The 17481-nt window shown below is 40.3% G+C and overlaps 1 protein-coding gene across 1 annotated transcript in view; it reads left to right on the forward strand.

The window, feature by feature from the left end:
* The window catches only part of LOC148872387 (phenylacetaldehyde reductase-like), a 105716-nt gene continuing 88235 nt past the window's right edge, over positions 1-17481 (forward strand). Inside the window, exons 1-2 of the mRNA XM_088969224.1 lie at positions 1-483; positions 3914-4083. Coding sequence (XP_088825350.1) covers positions 366-483; positions 3914-4083 — 288 coding nt within the window. The 5' untranslated portion in view covers positions 1-365. The remainder of the gene's footprint in view (positions 484-3913; positions 4084-17481) is intronic.

Consider the following 17481-nt stretch of genomic DNA (forward strand, 5'->3'; position numbering starts at 1 on the left):
ACATCAATTAATACACTTACAGCCATGGAATCTGCAGACATTTCACTACTTTAGTTCTAACCGTCGGATATGGAATCAGTTCCAACACTATTCCCAATTTCCACGTCATACGGCTGACTCACAAATTGTACTATTATTAGGTAGGAAACTGAGATTGAAACGTCGTACTTAGATTCTAATCCAAAAGTGTTGAAGGATCACCAGATTGTCATCTCTACCCCACTACTGAAAGGTGTAGGGCGTGCAGGGTGTCACGAGTCGCCCACCTACCAAACTTCCCGATTTGGTCTCTGTCGTGTCATAATCATCATTTTACTAACGCCATAAGAAAACGCAGAGGAATCAGGAACCAAGCATCAGAGACGATGAGCGGTGTTGGCAAGGTCGTCTGCGTCACCGGCGCTTCTGGCTACGTAGCTTCATGGTTGGTGAAGCTCTTGCTTCAGCGAGGATACACTGTCAAAGCTTCTGTTCGCGACCCAAGTGAGTCACCATAGCTATTCATAATATGTTAAGATCATGCTTCTAGCATGGAAGAAGAGCATACCCATTTGTAGAACTAGTCATATAAGCTCAGATTTCTTCTTTATCAGTTCCTTGGGTGAGTAAGCGGAGTCTAACTTAAATTAGAGCATACCCATTTGCTTTACCTTAGATGCGGCAGAAAATTTTTCAACCAGTATTCTTTCAGTTATGCTTATTTCCCTGCCAAAGGGTGGAAAGCTATGTTTTCTAGCCCTTTTACATGGAAACAAATGCAGTCCAAGGTGAAGTTTAATGACCATATTGATACGGTCATCCAGTTCATTTGAACCCGAATTTCAAAGAAGGGATACCTAGCTCAAGATCTCGTTATATATTAATGATGGACATCTTCAGTTAAATGTCATCTTAAAGCACCCATGAAATAAATCTTCCTAGAATCTGACACTATTTTTCGATCTCAAAAGGATATTGTTACAATAATGATACAGATAATTTACAATGATTTTTGCATTCCGTTCATTAAATTGACTTGGGGTGTTTATGGTTTGATTGGCTTTCTCAGAGTTGAGACTTTGGCATTACGTTAGGGCCTCTTACTGATATACTAATAGATTTCAACTTCATTTAATGGTAGGTCTGAGGATCATCATATCTTAGAGGGAAACCCATATCATCCAGAGTGAACCCCCATTGCTTCCAATTGGTGGTTGATGGTCATGCAAAGAGAGAGGATAGCAAGGATGATTTTCAATGAGGCCTGGACCCCCATCGCTAGTTGTTCTTGCCCTCTCAACATTCTCTTTTGAGGGCTATATTTGGGATCACTTTTGTGATGTTCTTTTTTTAGCTTCCCTTGCTTTTGGGTGCACCTGCATTTCCTTTCAACTTTCATTTCTAATGAAATGTTATGTTGTTGAAAAATAATAGTAAATTAAGAAACTTCAATGAGGTGCTTATCTTTTCTCTTTACATTCTTGATGTCTTTCAGAGTTCTATTTTTTGATTAATACCTTTTACAAAACTCTTTAATTTATAGTTTAATTTACTGTAATTGCAATCTGTTACAAGTTGAAGGGTCTAGAAGAGCTAGGGCCAGACCAAAAAGTGTTAGACAGTATATGCTCTTAGCTCCAATCAGAATGATGTACCTTATGAAATTTAATGTAAATGAATAAAGTACATATTTGATTCATGTTATTATGGTGTGTTTCTGTATAATACCCTTAAACTGGACACATATGATACTCGTGTTAGTTTAGAATTTTCACAGCCATTGGATAGATCTTGGGAGATTTATCCTACCAAGGCTGACATTGATGTATCACCAAGTTGGTTGGGATAGCTTGTTTCAGATGTCAGGGTGAGACCTGTGGTACATGCAATGTGTGTTTTCTTGAAACTTGAACCGGACCAGAATTCCAGTATTGCCCTGGACCATGGAGATAGATGGAAAAAACAGGAATGTTACACCTGACCCCTAGACTCGACTATGATACTACACTAGGTGTTGGATTGGACTGTCTTTGATATGCCAATCAGTGAGATCCTTAGAGGGGGTCAAAACCTGGGTATGTTGGGACAGTTTGAGAATTCATCTGAGTGGGTGATCATAGTGACATGATCAGTTCCTTTGTCGGACAAAGGTAATGATCAGGGATGCACTCTCTCTGATGGAAACCAAAGCTGCTGGTAACTGATTTCAACCGTTGAAATTTGTTTTTGCAAAATATATTTATATAAAGATATACATATATATGTTATGGTTTCAAAATATTTGCAAAAATGTTTTAATTCTCGAGATCCATGTGAGTAGAGAGTGCATCATTGTTCCTTGCAACCGAGGGAGAGGTCCTCTCTTGTCGAGTAGTGTTTGATCATTATGGACTGAGAGGTTAAGTGTAAGACCATTAAGGGTAATATCTGATGGGCTAATTTTGCATTTGTCCACAGTCCTTGGGTTTTTATAAGGTGGCTTGACCAAGGGACCATTTAGTGTAAATGTTGGGTCCATTAAGAGCCCATGGTGATGGACTTAGGGGTTCACTGTCTCCTATAGTGAATTCGGCTAGGCCTTGTAACAGAGGTTGGGCTGAACCCATGTGACTGATGTGTAGATCAATGTTTGGGTTTCACGCCATACACGGATATCCAATTGGGCAACAGTTTTGAGGATAAGTGAGCACATGGACTTAATGGGCCTAAAACCTAATTCAAAGTAGTTTAATATGATTAATTAAAGAGGAGCAATTCTGGGATTTAGATCAACAGATAGGATAAGGGATTGTCTCTATCCACTCAGAGAGTCCAGATCCAAATAATGATTTGGATTAGGAAACTCCTAATTAGATTAGGAGGGTTGATCTTTATTTGCAGATAAGATAAGGGGTTATTCTTATCTCTTAAAGAGAGTCCAGATCCAAATACAAGATTTGGATTAGGAAACTTCTAATGGGATTAGGAGAACCTCTCTTTAAGGCTATAAATAGAGGAGGAGGGCGAACCCCAATTCACCCCCAATCAGATTACTGATATGAGAGAGAAGACAACTGCAGTTGAACTGACGCCATTTTCTGCTCTTGCCTTCTCTTGTTGCTACCGCCATTGCCAATTCAATCTCCACTTGTAGGAGCGATCAAGAAAGGTTTTTGATATCAGTTTTTGGAGAAAAACTTATATGAAGTCGTGCTCACTCGCCCTCCATCGGATTCTTGGTGAAGAATTAGGTTCTTGCTGAAGAACCACCCTACTGATTCTGCTCCACCCTACGCTGTGTCATCTTCAGTGGGAGAAGTCTTTGGTGATCTCCTTGGGCGTGAACACATTCATTGGGAGTTACTACTACCTTGTGTCAGGTATATCATTCTTCTACCTTTTGGTTTCAGATCTGGTCTGGTTTAAGGTTCAAGATTGATTCTTGAAAATGCAGTTTTCTAAAATAGGGAATGTGATTCCCACATGGGAGAGAGAGAAAATTTTGAAATTTCGCCCAACCTACCTGTATGGTTCATCCATCCATATGATTGATCTATCATCCCTTCAAAAAGGACATAGATTGAAGTGGTGAGGTATTATTTAAGGGCCCATAATTTAAAAATGAGTATGGCACTGAAGAGAATGAAATTGCAGAATAGGATTCATGTAACCAACCCCATATAATTGGGACAAGGCTTAGATGGTGATGATGATGATTGCAATTTTTGTAAAGCATTCTTTTTACTTAATTGGTAAAAGTCATAGTTATCAATAAAAAAGAGAAACTTTGGTCTATTTATGTCAATTTCTGTCATGTATGACCATATTCATCATTTACCTATCCATGTTGGTACATTATTGTTCTCTTCTTGGTGATTGATGGAAAGTTATTTTTGAACAAGTCATGTTCAAGGTTTTTCTTCCTACTTTTCTCATTGTTTTATTCTTCTTATAGATGATCCAAAGAAGACTGAACATTTACGTGCTCTTGATGGTGCAAAGGAAAGGCTTCACCTACTCGAAGCAAATTTAATGGAGGAAGGATCTTTTGATTCTGTAGTTGAAGGGTGTGAAGGTGTATTCCATACAGCATCTCCCTTCTATCATAATGTCACAGATCCACAGGTTTTTCCCAATTAAATTCTTCTGCAACACCTGTAGTTGTTATGCTTTATTAATCTTTAGCCATCAATACTCTGCCTTTCATACTTGATAGTTTCTTAAGCTTTATTGTTGTAATTATCAGTCTTGCAGCTTCATAAGGAGATTTGCCTACAGTACCCTGCCAACCTTTCTTATCTTTTTTAGTATTTCTCTTCATGACTAAATGCCTCTGTTCTTGTTTAATATTATTTTTGCTACTATATTGATGGGCATGCATTTTGCAATGGTCATTTAGTCCTGTATGCAGAAATGGATGCTGTACATGGGAGTTCTTCAACCATCTAGTTCATCTCGATCCCACTCAAATGACATAAAGTCCGAATCATGAAACCTAGAAAGTATATGGAGTGCAAAATGAAGCACATATCCACAATTAAGCAACTTCTATTCTCAAACATCCTTTTGTTCCTATTTTTATTAATATCTGTTATCATTTTATCAAGGATCCTTCTGTTCCTTTTTTCCCAGAGTCCTGATGTATCACAAAAAGCACCTAGTCCACAAATGCTCCCATTAGTCCCAAAACATCTTGTGGCCATGAAGTGATGTAGGAGCACCTGCTCTGATACCAAATTGGTCTACCTAGGCATGAATGGGCATAGTTAACACCAAAAAGGGACAAAAGAAGCTCTAAGTGAGCCTTTTCTTAACAAAATGGTAGCTTAACATTCTAAGCATGATGGGCAGATTTGGACTCCCTCAACCTCTGGTTCCTTCTTTTGTGTGTATTTCTTTCAAGGATTTAACTTAGCCTCCTCTTTCTACTTTACAGATTTTTTCTTGTTACTGAAGTTTGGTGTAACTCTAGTCTATTCCTTCTAGGGTTGGAGAGTTTTCTGTGAGAAAATTAATATTTGTGACTTCTTTCAAAATAAGAGCTAACTTTTGTTTATCCCCTTACTAGTGTGTTATGTGTAAAGCCAACCATGAGACTTGTTATTCTTTTGTTGGATCAGCAAAAAAATATAAAAATGATTATAAACGAAACTAGTACAACTTAATGACAAGAAAGTCATTCCTCAACAATCATAATCATGGTTACAAGGAAGCCCAAAACAGTTGTTGCCTCAATAGCAAGGGAGTCAACTAACCCATTTGCATTCCTTCTTACCCACTTGACTTCAGCATTTATGCCCTTCATAATTCCTTCTACTTCCCTTAAAATGTATTTGAGAGTCCATGGGATATGTCTATTTCAGTTCGTCCATGAAATAACTACTTTTGAATCCCCTTCTACCTCCACCTGTCTATAACCTAGTTGCTTTGCTAAACAAAGACCTTGGAGTAGTGCCAGTAATTCAGCCTTTAGGGTGTTTCCCATGCCAATTGGCCCTGAAAATAAAGTCAATATCCTACTCTCAGTTTCTGATTAGCCCTCCTATTCCTGATGAGGGTTTCCACTCCACTCTCATTTTTTCTTTTTCTCTCAAGGACTGTGCTACCTTGGTCCAGGCCTTTAGGATATCGGTGATTGAGAAAATTTGGGTGCTATCCAAGGTCTTTACCCAAAGTGCTACCTTTAATTTTATGCTGTCCATTACCTCCTCCGAAGTTCTACTTTTTTCATTAAATATTCTGTTATTCCTCTCTTCCCAAACTACACAACTAACTACTGCCTTAGTAGCTCTCTAGAGTATTCTCCCTCTTTTCTTTGGTTGCTTCAAGAAGTAAGGAGTGAAGATGTCCACCACATCTTGAGGTCCCACCTACAACCAAAAGGAGCACCAAAAAACTCCCAGATTCTATGCACAAAGGAATAGGAGATTAATAGATGGGAGAGGGTCTCACCAGTAGAGGAAGGGGGACAAGGGATCCCCCCATCTCAAACCTCTCTTAGTTGGGAAGAAGTCTTTAGCAATCCCATTAATCAATATAAGTATTGGACTTAACTCAAGCATCCCTTGATCCGCATCCATCTTCCCCAAGCCCAAACTTCTCTATAACCTCAAGAAGGAAAGATCAACCCACAAAATCATAGTCCCTTCTCTACATCCAATTTACAAATTAAGCCCTTCCTTCCACTTTTCCTCTTCTCCACTACACACTCATTTTCCACTAATATCTGGTCAACAATTTGTCTACTTGCAACAAAGGCTCCTTGAAATTATGAGCCAACTATGGGTAAAACCTTTTTCAATCTACTTGATAGGACTTTTGCTATTATCTTGTAGAGGCTTCCCACCAAGCTTATAGGCCTACGCTTGGGGTTTTAGCTTCCTTCTTTTTGGGCACTAAAGCAATGAAGGTAGAATTTGTTCTTGGAGAGACCTCCCCTTTTTGGTGGAACTCATCGAATTCTTATTTTAAATATTTTTTCAAAATTTCTCAACATTCTTGAAAAAAATGCCATGGTAAAACCATTTGCATCAGGGAAAAACCAAGTTCTCTTTAATTCCCTCAATGCTAAAATTTTTCTTCAAGGCTCTAGATTGGATATCTGTCACCCTTTCCCATTCCAAGTCAAGGAGTTCTTGTCTGCTCACCTTTGTTTTGGAGAAAATGCCCTTAAAGTGATCCACAAAATCCTTAACAATCTCCTCTTCCCTTTTGGGTCTCTGTCCATCCACTTCTAACCTCTTCATTTCTAAAAGTAACTTCTACTCCTGAATTCCCTAGGTTTCCCATGCTGATACCATCAAAACTCTTTTGTTTTTTTTTTTATCAATAACTACAAAAAAATTTTATTGATTAAAAACACTTTAGGATAAATATGTTATAGTAATTGTCGATGATATTGTTATCACAGGGATGATATCTCTGGGATTGTTGAACTGAAGTCTTTCCTTGCTACTGAATTCGAAATTAATGATCTCAGAAATCTCTGGTATTTCCTAGGGGTTGAGGTCGCAAGGTCAAAGAGGGGCATTTATATTTCTTAGAGGAAATATGTCATTGATTTGCTTCAGGAGGTAGGAAAATTGGATTGTAAAGCGGATGAAACTCCAATTGATTCCAATCATAAGTTGGGAGTTGATGATAGAGATTCCCTTCCTGACATAGGTGTGTATCAAAGACATGTCGGTTGCCTTCTCTACTTGTGTCTAACTAGACTAGATATATCATATGCTATGAGTGTGGTCAACCAATACACGCAACAAGCCTTCATATGCAAGCAGTGAATAGAATACTTGTTTATTTGAAGGGATGTCCAGGAAAGGGGATGTTGTATTCTAATAATGGGAATCTGAAGGTAGAGGCCTATTTTGGTGCTGATTGGGCAAGTTCTATTGATGACAGGCGGTTTACTTCTAGCTATTGCACCTTGTTGGGTGGTAATGTTGTATCTTGGAGAAGCAAGAAGCAATTAATTGTGGCTCGACCTAGTGCAGAGGCAGAGTACAAAACTATGGCACATGGAGTCTCAGAATTGTTGTGGTTTAAGAACTTGTTGACAAAAGTGGGAGTGCAGATTGATGCTCCAATGATATTATATTGTGACAATCAAGCTTCCATAAACATAGCCCACAACCATCTGCCCGTTCTTCCTCTCCCCTGGTCCCACCTTTGTTCTTTCCTCTCCATCCAACCTTCCTCTCCAATTACTTCCCTCCTTCCCTGTTCCTTTCCCTCCATCTCTACCCTCAAACCTTTCCCTCCTCTCCACTAGCCCCTCCCCTCTTCCTTCCTCCCCTTCCCTCTTCCAAATCAAATTTCCTTCCATTTTCTTAAACACTTTTTCAATGATTTCCCACACTTTTTCACTCCTAAACCTTCATTCCCTCACCTTCCCACTTTCCTTCATCCCCTTCTCCCCCTCCTCGGAGAGCCCGCTTTCTAGCATGACTGCATATTCATGGGCTACAAGACATGGAATAGAAACGGAATCTGGAACCAAAGACACAGGAGACACGTTAGTAGCACAAACCGAATTCACTGGGTTACTTGGGATTGGTGGATAGGCTAGAAAAGGATTTCTCCCGGCCTCCCTCTCATGTTCCAGAGGTTGGTAAACATTTGTCTCCCTTAGTTGGTTGGGAAGTACTTCTGTCCTTTGGTCAATCTGGTGATCTTTCCCCTTTGCCCTTGATTCACCCCTAGATGGTGTGTTCCTACTCAACTTCCTGTTCTCCCAGTTTACCCCTTCTGATAATCCTTGCACACTGTAATCTTGGAAATGAGTTGACCTGATTGCAACCTACACCCTGAAATAGGCTAGCAATATTCCACCCATCCTCGTCACCACCAGCACAACTACCTTCATCGTTTACACTGCCCACGCTAGTACCATCAGCAGAAAGGTCCTCCGCTTCTTCATCTCCTTCACTGCATTGCGCCTATCCTTCATCCTTCTCTTCCCTCTCTTTAGTTCGTTCCCTAGCGAATCTTGGATTTGGCTTTTCTGAAGAGTGTCGCAGTTGTCTATGCTCCTCCAAACATCGCCGGGAAACCCACTGCAACACCGGTTTCTTCTCCAGCTTCCGCCGCTGCGCACAAGCCACCCCCCCTTTCTCACAACTTGGGATGATGATATACCATTAGCACTGTCTATCAGCGCCCCAAGAGAAGCCTCTTTGCCCCGACCCACGTGAAGATTTAAGTTATCACGTGGGTCCTTCAAATGGATCCCCCTTTTGGTGTTATGCTCACCCGGCCCGCCCGCGTGACCTTTTAAGTTGTCATGTGGGCCCTTCGAATACTGTCTCGACTCAACCTTCACTCCGCTCGACCCACCCACCACCTTCAATGGCTTAGACCAACCCATTCAGCTCCCTAACCCACCTTGCCCTTTCGCTACGTCAGCTCCGGAAGAGAATCCCGCCATTAAGTTGCTTAATTCAAACCTATTTGAAAAATTTTCCTTAAAGGGATTTCTTGTCATTTGGTTTTCCCCAGCCGACTCAGTAACCCCAAAAAAACCTTTCATCTACTCCACCTTTTTGACTCCTAACCTACGCCCTCCATGTGTCTGTTAGATAGTTTTGTATGCCCTTAGCTTCAATCAGAATGATGTACTTTATGAGTTTATTGTAAATGAATAAAAGTGCATATTTGATTCATGTTCCCTTGGTATGATTCTGTGTAATACCCTTAAACTGGACACTTAATGAGACTCGTGTTAGTTTAGAATGTTCACAGTTAGTGGGTCGGTCTGGGGAGACCTATCCTGATAAGGCTGACACTGTGGTGCCACCAAATCGGTTGGGGTGGCCTGTCTCAGTCGCCAGGGTGAGACTCTAGGCACATACAGTGTAGGATTAATTGAATCTATGAACTGGACCAGATTTCTAGTATTGCCCTGGACCTTGGATATTGATGGGCAAAACTAGAAAGTTACATCCGACCCCTAGACTCGATTATGATACTGCACTAGGTGTCGGATTGGGCTGTCTTTGATATACCAATCAGTGAGATCCTTAGCGGGGGGTCAAAACTTGGGTATGTTGGGACAGTCTGAGAATTCATCTGAATGGGTAATCATAGTGACAAGATCAGCCCCTTTGTCGGACAAAGGTAATGATCGGGGATGCACTCTCACTGATTGAAACCAAGACTGCCGGCATCCGATTTCAATCGTTGAGATTTGTTTTGCAAAATATATTTTATATGAGATATAAAAGTACATATATTATGGTTTCTAAAATGTTTGCAAGAAGGTTTTAATTCCCGAGATCCATATAAGTAGAGAGTGCAACACTGTTCCTTGCAGCCGAGGGAGATGTCCTCTCTTGTTGGGTAGTGTATGATCATTAAGGGTGAGAGGTTAAGTGTAAGACCATTGAGGATAATACCTGATGGGCCAATCTTGCATCTGCCCACAGTCCCTGGGTGTTACAAGGTGGTTTGGCCTAGGGACCACTTAGGGTAAATGTTGGGCCCATAGAGCCCATTTGATGGGTTTTAGGGGGTGCACTGTCCATAACAGTGTATTCGGTCAGGCCTTGTGACAAAGGCTGGGCCGAACCCATGTGACTGATGTGTTGATCAATGCTTGGGTCCCACGCCATACAAGGAAGCCCGACTGGGCAGCAGTTAGGAAGGTTAAGTGAGCACATAAGCTTAATGGGCCTAAAGCTCATTTCGAACTGTGCTATTTAATTAGTTAATTATGGGGCGAATTCTGAGATAGATTAGCAGATAGGATAGGGTCTTGATCCTATTCACTCAGAGAGTCCAGATCTGAATCACATTCAGATCTAGAAACCTCCTAATGAGATTAGGAGAAAACTAATCTAATCTGCAGATAAGATAAGGGTTTATCCTTATCACCTAAAGAGAGGGCTGATCCAAATTTGATTTGGATAAGCATCTCCTAATTGGATTAGGAGCTGATCTTTTAGGTTAACAAAAGAAGAAGGGGGCGGTAGCCTTTAGAAGACAGAGATATTCAGATCCTCTTTAGTGCTGAAATCACAGAAGGAGGAATTAAGCATCCCTGTAGAATTCTTTTTTGCCGCCTCCCTGTTCTTGCCGCCCCTGTTTGCCAGTTCAATCTCCAGTTGTGGGAGAAGTCAAGATTCGATCTTGACATCAGTTCTTTCAGAAAGAATTGATACGAAGCTGTGTTCACGTGCCATCCTACTGATTCTTGCGAAGGACAGAGTTCTCGGAGAAGAACACTGTTGATTCTGCTCCATCCTACACTGCGCCATCTTCAGTGGGAGTAATCTTTGGATCCTTCCTTGGGCATGAACACCTTCGTTGGGGGATACTATTTCTCCGTATCAGGTATAATCCTCTCCTACTCTTTTTGGTTCCGATCTGGTTCAGTTTGTGGTTCAAGAATGATCATTGAAAATATGATTTTCTAAATAGGGAATGCGGTTCCCAGTTGAAGGGAGAGAATTTTTTTTTGAAATTCGCCCCCTTATTCCGCAATCTTTGGGCATCCATACAATGGATCTCTCATCCCTTCAGTGTCCACCACCCCGTCAGCTCATCATCTTCTACCTTAGGAACAACTCCCCACCACGACCATTCAACTTCAGAGGCCACCCACACCTTGTACCAGGCATCATCCGAGCATAATTCAATGACCCTCGACAAGTTCTCGTGCCTTACACCAGCAACCTGTAACTCCACGACACCCAGAAATCGCTTATCAGCTTTCATCAAGATGCCTCCCAGACAATGCACGATGTGTTCAAGAACAGAGTTCCGCCAGAGGTGAAATGGAAGGCCTACAAGCTTCAGCCAGATACAACCATCTTGGACTTCGACTTCATTGCAAAATGGACTCCAGTTCTGAACCTGTATCAGAACTCCATCCACCACAACTGCTTTAAAACTTAGCTCATGGTCGCCTACATCAAGCACAACTTTCGTCTTCTGCAAAAATGAACAACATAGCTTCACTCCCAGATCCTAACTCCCCTGCCACTGTACACAGAACCCTTCTCCAGTCTGTCACTCCTCTATCGGCCACTAACACCCTTCTTTTATTCCACTCATCCTTCCCTGCTCCTACCAATAATCTTCGAAGACTAGAAGTGCAAGCAACCACCACTTCAGTCGGAGTGCCTTGCACTTCTACGCTCCCAAAGGAACTAATCGAAACTGCCCCTTCCTGAGCTTTTTTACCCTGGTCTTTGGAAATTTGACCAGTTCTCTTCACCCCCTCTGCTCTCTTCACTTCCAAGGCTACAAGAAAAGACTGTAGCACCTTCACAAAGTCCATCCACCCTTTCCGTGGCCTCCCTTCTGGCACACACAGTAGTTGCTTTCCACTTGTTCCAAAAAACTCCACCACAGAGATAAACCATCCCTTTCTGTTTCTTTTCAATTCTGTTACAAATTTCTCACCTGGTACAGCCAATGAATTTGTCCATCCAACCACCTTACCAGAGTTGATAGCCCCATCTATGAAGCCTTTCAACCAGACTAAGACCTCCTTTGACACCAACACAGTCGCCCTGTTATTCTCTCTGATTTTCAAAACATTCTCACCTTTGATCCTTTCCTCTTCGAACTTGAAAGTCTTGGCTTCGATCGACACGTCAGACCTCCACCTTCCTACTACTCTGAACCTCCCCTCATCCATTTTTCTCTCTCAATGTACAGTTTTACTTGCTCAAGACTAGAGCAGCTCTAGCAGAAATGGTTCCTGTACTATTTTTCTTTCCATCATTTATTTTCTTTTTCATAACTAAGAAAGTTATTCTATGAGGGAGACTCTAAATTGGTGATGGGATGGCTACAAAGCAAGGAGGCAAAGATGTGGACATACAGGAATGAGATAAAGAAATTCAGATGGTTGACCAACGATAATGGAAGTGAGGTGTTAACAGGTAAAAAGGATTGCTAATAATTTGGCTTAAATATTAGCTAAACAAGGTGTGGAGAGAGATCAACTATTTTGGATACAGTTGTAAGAAAAAGATAGGGGAGAGATAAGAAGTTTTATCTCATTTTGATTGATTATAAGTGATTGTACATGTATATACTTTTTCTTTAATTAATAAAATTCATGATTATTGATAAAAAAGATAGCTTGGATTAATATTTGGAAAGGACGTATATGAAAGAGAACATATGTCAATGTACAGAAAAATATGCAACAGCAGCTGTCCTCCAATACAAAAATTAGGTAGTTAATAACTGCCACTATACACCCTTTCATTATAAAATCTAGATAAACTCAGGTGTTTTAAAAGTGAGAAACACAACTAAAGCACAAGGAGTTCCTAGGACTTGAGAAGCAAGGTGCAAGGTGAGACACTGCCTAAACAAAGTGAAATGTCACCTTTTGAAATAAAAAACAAAAGAAAAGCAAAATAATTTGCAAATCTAAATTTTGAAAAAGAAAGCGAACTATTTAAAAAAAAAAAGAAAAACTTGTTAATTGGTTAGAGTATTGTGTTATTAAGACAGTTTATAGCCTTCTACATTCAAGACCTGCATAGGCTTAATTGTTTGAGCTCTACCATCATAAATACATTGTACAAATAATGAATTTTGTATCTAACATCAAATTCAAGGTTATTTCCTCAAAACATAGTGACAAGCCAGGTGAAGCAAGGAATTTATCAAAAAAAAAAGCCAGGTGAAGCAAGGGGCATAACCCACACAATTAGCCTTGCATTTAAGTATATGCCTTTTAAAAGAGTGGCTGAACTTTTGAGCTGATATTTCTTCGGTCAATATCTTATCATATTGATCTGAAATTAAAAGTCCACAAGCTTTGAAGAATGTGGTATATGGAGAAGATAGTGGGAAAAATAGGAGGGTAACAGGTGACTTGAATAAAGCAAGTAGATTTCTGTTCTACTGTAATTCAGAAAAGAGAAGAAGAGAAAAGAAGAGTAGAGGAGGAGAAGAAGAAGAAGAGAAGAGAGAAGAGAGAAGAGAGAAGAGAAAAGAAAGGGGTTCAGTGATTGATATCTGCCGCCCCAAATTCTTTCTTATTTATAACCTTTAATTCCTCACAATAATAGGACAGAAATACTTAAGTCCTAATCCTAGTAAGACAAAAATATAATATAAATAAACATGAAAAGGCCAGCCGGCCCAATAAAAGAAAAATAAAAACAATTAGGAGAACTAGGTGTGGGTATGGAAGCACACACACTAGAGCTTGAGTGTGGGTATGGGACCCACACTCTTGACTTATTTCTTCACTCCCCCTCAAGTTGGGAGTAGATATTTGTGATCCTTAACTTGCATAAATCTGTCTCCAATTTGGATTTTGTGACTACTTTGGTGAAGAGATCAGCTAACTGTATGTAGCAATGGATGGAAGAACTTTGGTAGTGTTCATTTTTGCAACAGGTGCAAAGCTTTCTGTATAGTCTATGCCAGAAGTTTGTGTGAATCCCTTTGCAACTAATCTGGTTTTATACCTCTCTATAGTACCATTAGAATTATATTTCACAGTAAACACTCATCTGCATCCAACAGGTTTCTTCCCTTCAGGTTGGTTAACTAGTTTCCATGTGTTGTTCTTGACAAGAGCATCCATCTCTACTTGCATTGCTTCATTCCATTCAGGTATCAAAAGGGCTTCTTGCACTTTTCTGGGTATAGGTACAATAGAAATAGATGCCAAGTATGATCTGTAGGATTCTGAGAGACAATTATAGGAAAGGAACTTGGAGATGCAATGGGTAGTGGATGAGGTGCAACAACGCTTCCCTTTACGAATAGAAATTGGAAGATCAAGGTCATTTGTTGGTGGAGGCTGAGCATCTGTAATAGTGGGATCAACAGTGGGAGTAGTAGTGTCTGGATCTGGGGCTGTAGGAGATGTTGGAACTTGCCTGGATTGCTGTTGAGTACGGGAGTCAATCTGCCTCCACCACTTTCTGTGATACACTATTAATTCTCTGCATTTTTGACAACCTTCTTCACAACTCTCCCCCTTAGTAACTAGGACAGGTAAAGGAACATTTGGGGCTGAAACTGAAATCCCTTCCTCACTATTCTCCCCCTGAGGAGAAGCCTTATGATAGTAGGGTATATCCTCAAAGAAGGTGACATACATGGACACAAAGCACTTCCCTGAAACTGGCTAATAACAACAATATCCCTTTTGATTTTGTGCATACCCAAGGAAAATACACTTAGTATCTTTGGGATCAAACTTGGAGCGATGAGGTCCAAGGATTTGAACAAAACAAGTACACCCAAAAGTTTTGAGGGGAATAGTGAATAGGTCCTTATCTGGATATGGAAGATTGAACGGTTTTGCATGTTTAGGACCTGTGAAGGAACCCTGTTAATGAGGTATACATCCGTACGGATTGCATTCCCTCAGAAGCGTATGGGAACATTGGAGTTGAGCATGATGCTTCTGGCTACCTCTAAGATATGCCTATTTTTTCTCTCAGCAACCCCGTTTTGCCAAGGTATGTAAGGACATTTGCTCTGATGAATGATCCCATGATCAAGGAGATAGGATGCCAAGGGTTTTGCAAAGTATTCCTTGGCATTATCAGATCTAAGAGTTTTGATCTTGGTTTTAAATTGGGTTAGAATCATCTGATGGAAAGCTTGGGTTAGAGAAGGGACCTCATCTCAAGAGTGCATAAGGTAGACCCATAAAAAGCGGGTATAATCATCAACAAATAATGAGAAATATCTGTACCCCCCCATGGTGGGAGTATGATATGGTCCCAAAACATCGGTATGTACAATATCATCAGGAAAGTTGCTTATTTTATTACTTAAAGGATAAGATGATCTACTATGTTTTGCAAGTTCACAACCTTTACATTTTAACTCAGACACTTCTACTGACTCAAACAAGTTTGGAAAAAGACTCTTCAAAGACCCAAAAGATAAATGACCTAAGCGGGATCAAGCAGGTAGACTCCATTCATCTCACAGCTAGTCTCAATTACCCTTTTCGTTTCCAGATCCTGAAAAATACACCGATCAGGAAAAAAGGTTACTGAACAGTTTTGATTTTTAGTAATACTACTAACTAAAAGTAAGTTAGCATTAAACTTGGGAACATGCAAAATTGAGGATAGGGTGATGGTATCTGACAATCTGATGTCTCCCTTGCCAGAAATTGGTATAAGAGAGACATCAACAATGGAAACTTTGTCTCTTCTAAAGGATAAACAACAGGTGCTGAATAAAGTAGATATGCTGGTCATATGGTCTGAAGCACCTGAATCTATTATCCAGGAAGGTCTAGTATTACTTGGGACAGAAGCATGACATGCAGTAGCTTTTGTACCTGAATGAGCAAGGGTTGAAGTAGACTGAGCTGGTGTAATAGCTGAAGATTCAGAAATACTAGCTTTCTTTTCTAACTGTGTCAGTGCAGCTCGGACAGCTGCCAAGGCATCCAAAGATGTGGTCCTCTGTAAGAGGATGTATTATCGGTATTAGTTGCTGTATTAGCACTTCCCTTCTTGTTTCTGAGTCTAGCTGGCATTAAGTGCGGATGCAACTTCCAACATGTCTCCCTAGTGTGTTTGGGCTTCTTGCAATGACTACACAAAATATCTTTTTTGTCTTCCTTCTTAACTTTGTTTTCCTTTTCTCCTCCAGCTTTGAATTTTGTTGTTGCCAAGGCTGCTTCTATGGGCTGGAAGGGTAGCATTACCTTCCTCTTACTCTCTTCACTGTGGACTAATGAGTAGGCCTGATATAGGGTCACACTCTCCCTAGTGAGAAGTTTCTGTATTGTAATGTCAAAATCTGAGTTTAGGCCGGCTAAGAACTCAAAAACCCTGTTTGTTTCAAGCAGTTTTCTATATGTTGCTGCATCCTTCTGGCTTTTCCATTCAATGGTTTCTAAGTGATCAATCTCATGCCAAAGGGATTTTAAGGTAGAAAAATATACTGAGACTGGCCTCTCTCCTTACTTGAGGTTTTTCACCTCACATTTTAGCTCATAAGCTCTAGCAACATTGAGGGGTTGGGAATAGGTCTCCTTAATTCTGTCCCAAATCTCCTTGGCTGTTTTACCCCAAAGATAATTTCAGCTGATGTGGGGCTGTATAGAGTTGCATGGCCAGATCATCACCAAGTAGTTATCTTGAACCCATATTGGGTGAGATATGTCCTCTTAGGCTGGTTCTTTTGTGTCTTTGGTTACATACCCTAATTTTCCTCTACCCCCAATGGCCATCATTGCCGATTGGGCCCATTCCAAGTATTTGTTCCATCAAACCTAACAGTGGTAATCTGGAACGTATTTTCAGTCATATTACCAGTCCCAAAAACTTCCCCTTGAGCATTTACTTCACTTCCAACCCTTTCCATACTATGTAGATTGAAAATAGGTCACAAAACTTTAAGAAGAAAAGTCATTTTTTTGCTGAAACACTAAGAGAGGAACAGAATCCAGAAGTTGATCTTCAGCAAAGAATAGGTACCTAGAACTTAATTTCAGTCGACAGTTTTCCTCAAAACTGTAAATTTAGTAAAATCAGAGCCCTAGATTAATATCAGTAAAGAACAGATCCTGATTCCTCAAAAAAGGGATCGAAGGTTTTAATGCCAAGGAGTTGACAGCAAGGTATTCTCAAAACAACAAGATATTCTCAGATTTATTATGCTGCTGTAAAAAGAATTCTTCATAACTTCTATCTAAGGTCGAATTAGCTTAAAGATTGTACTTTTCTTGGGAAAAAGAACTCTTTGGTTTGAAACCCTGATCGACCACTTCAGAAAAGGAACTCTGATTGCCCACTTCAGAAAAAGAACTCTGATCGAATTTGAATTCTTTCTCAGAAAAAGAATTCTGATTGTCTTCTTAGGTTTGAAACCCTAACCTTGATCGAGTCTGATCTCTGATTCTTCCTGGTCACCGGGTAATTCTCCAAGAATCTTTCTTAGGCAGTCTTCAGCACTCCAGTAACCTCCAAGAACCAGGCAACTTCTGCAGAGGTCTTGATCTAATGGTTTCTCATGTAGCCGACCAGATCAGGCTTACATGAAAAACATAATTTCTTTCGCCTCCCAGGC

This window comes from Nelumbo lutea, chromosome 2 (genome assembly GCF_056320005.1).
Source record: "Nelumbo lutea isolate HS-2025 chromosome 2, American lotus-T2T, whole genome shotgun sequence".
Lineage (NCBI taxonomy): Eukaryota > Viridiplantae > Streptophyta > Magnoliopsida > Proteales > Nelumbonaceae > Nelumbo > Nelumbo lutea.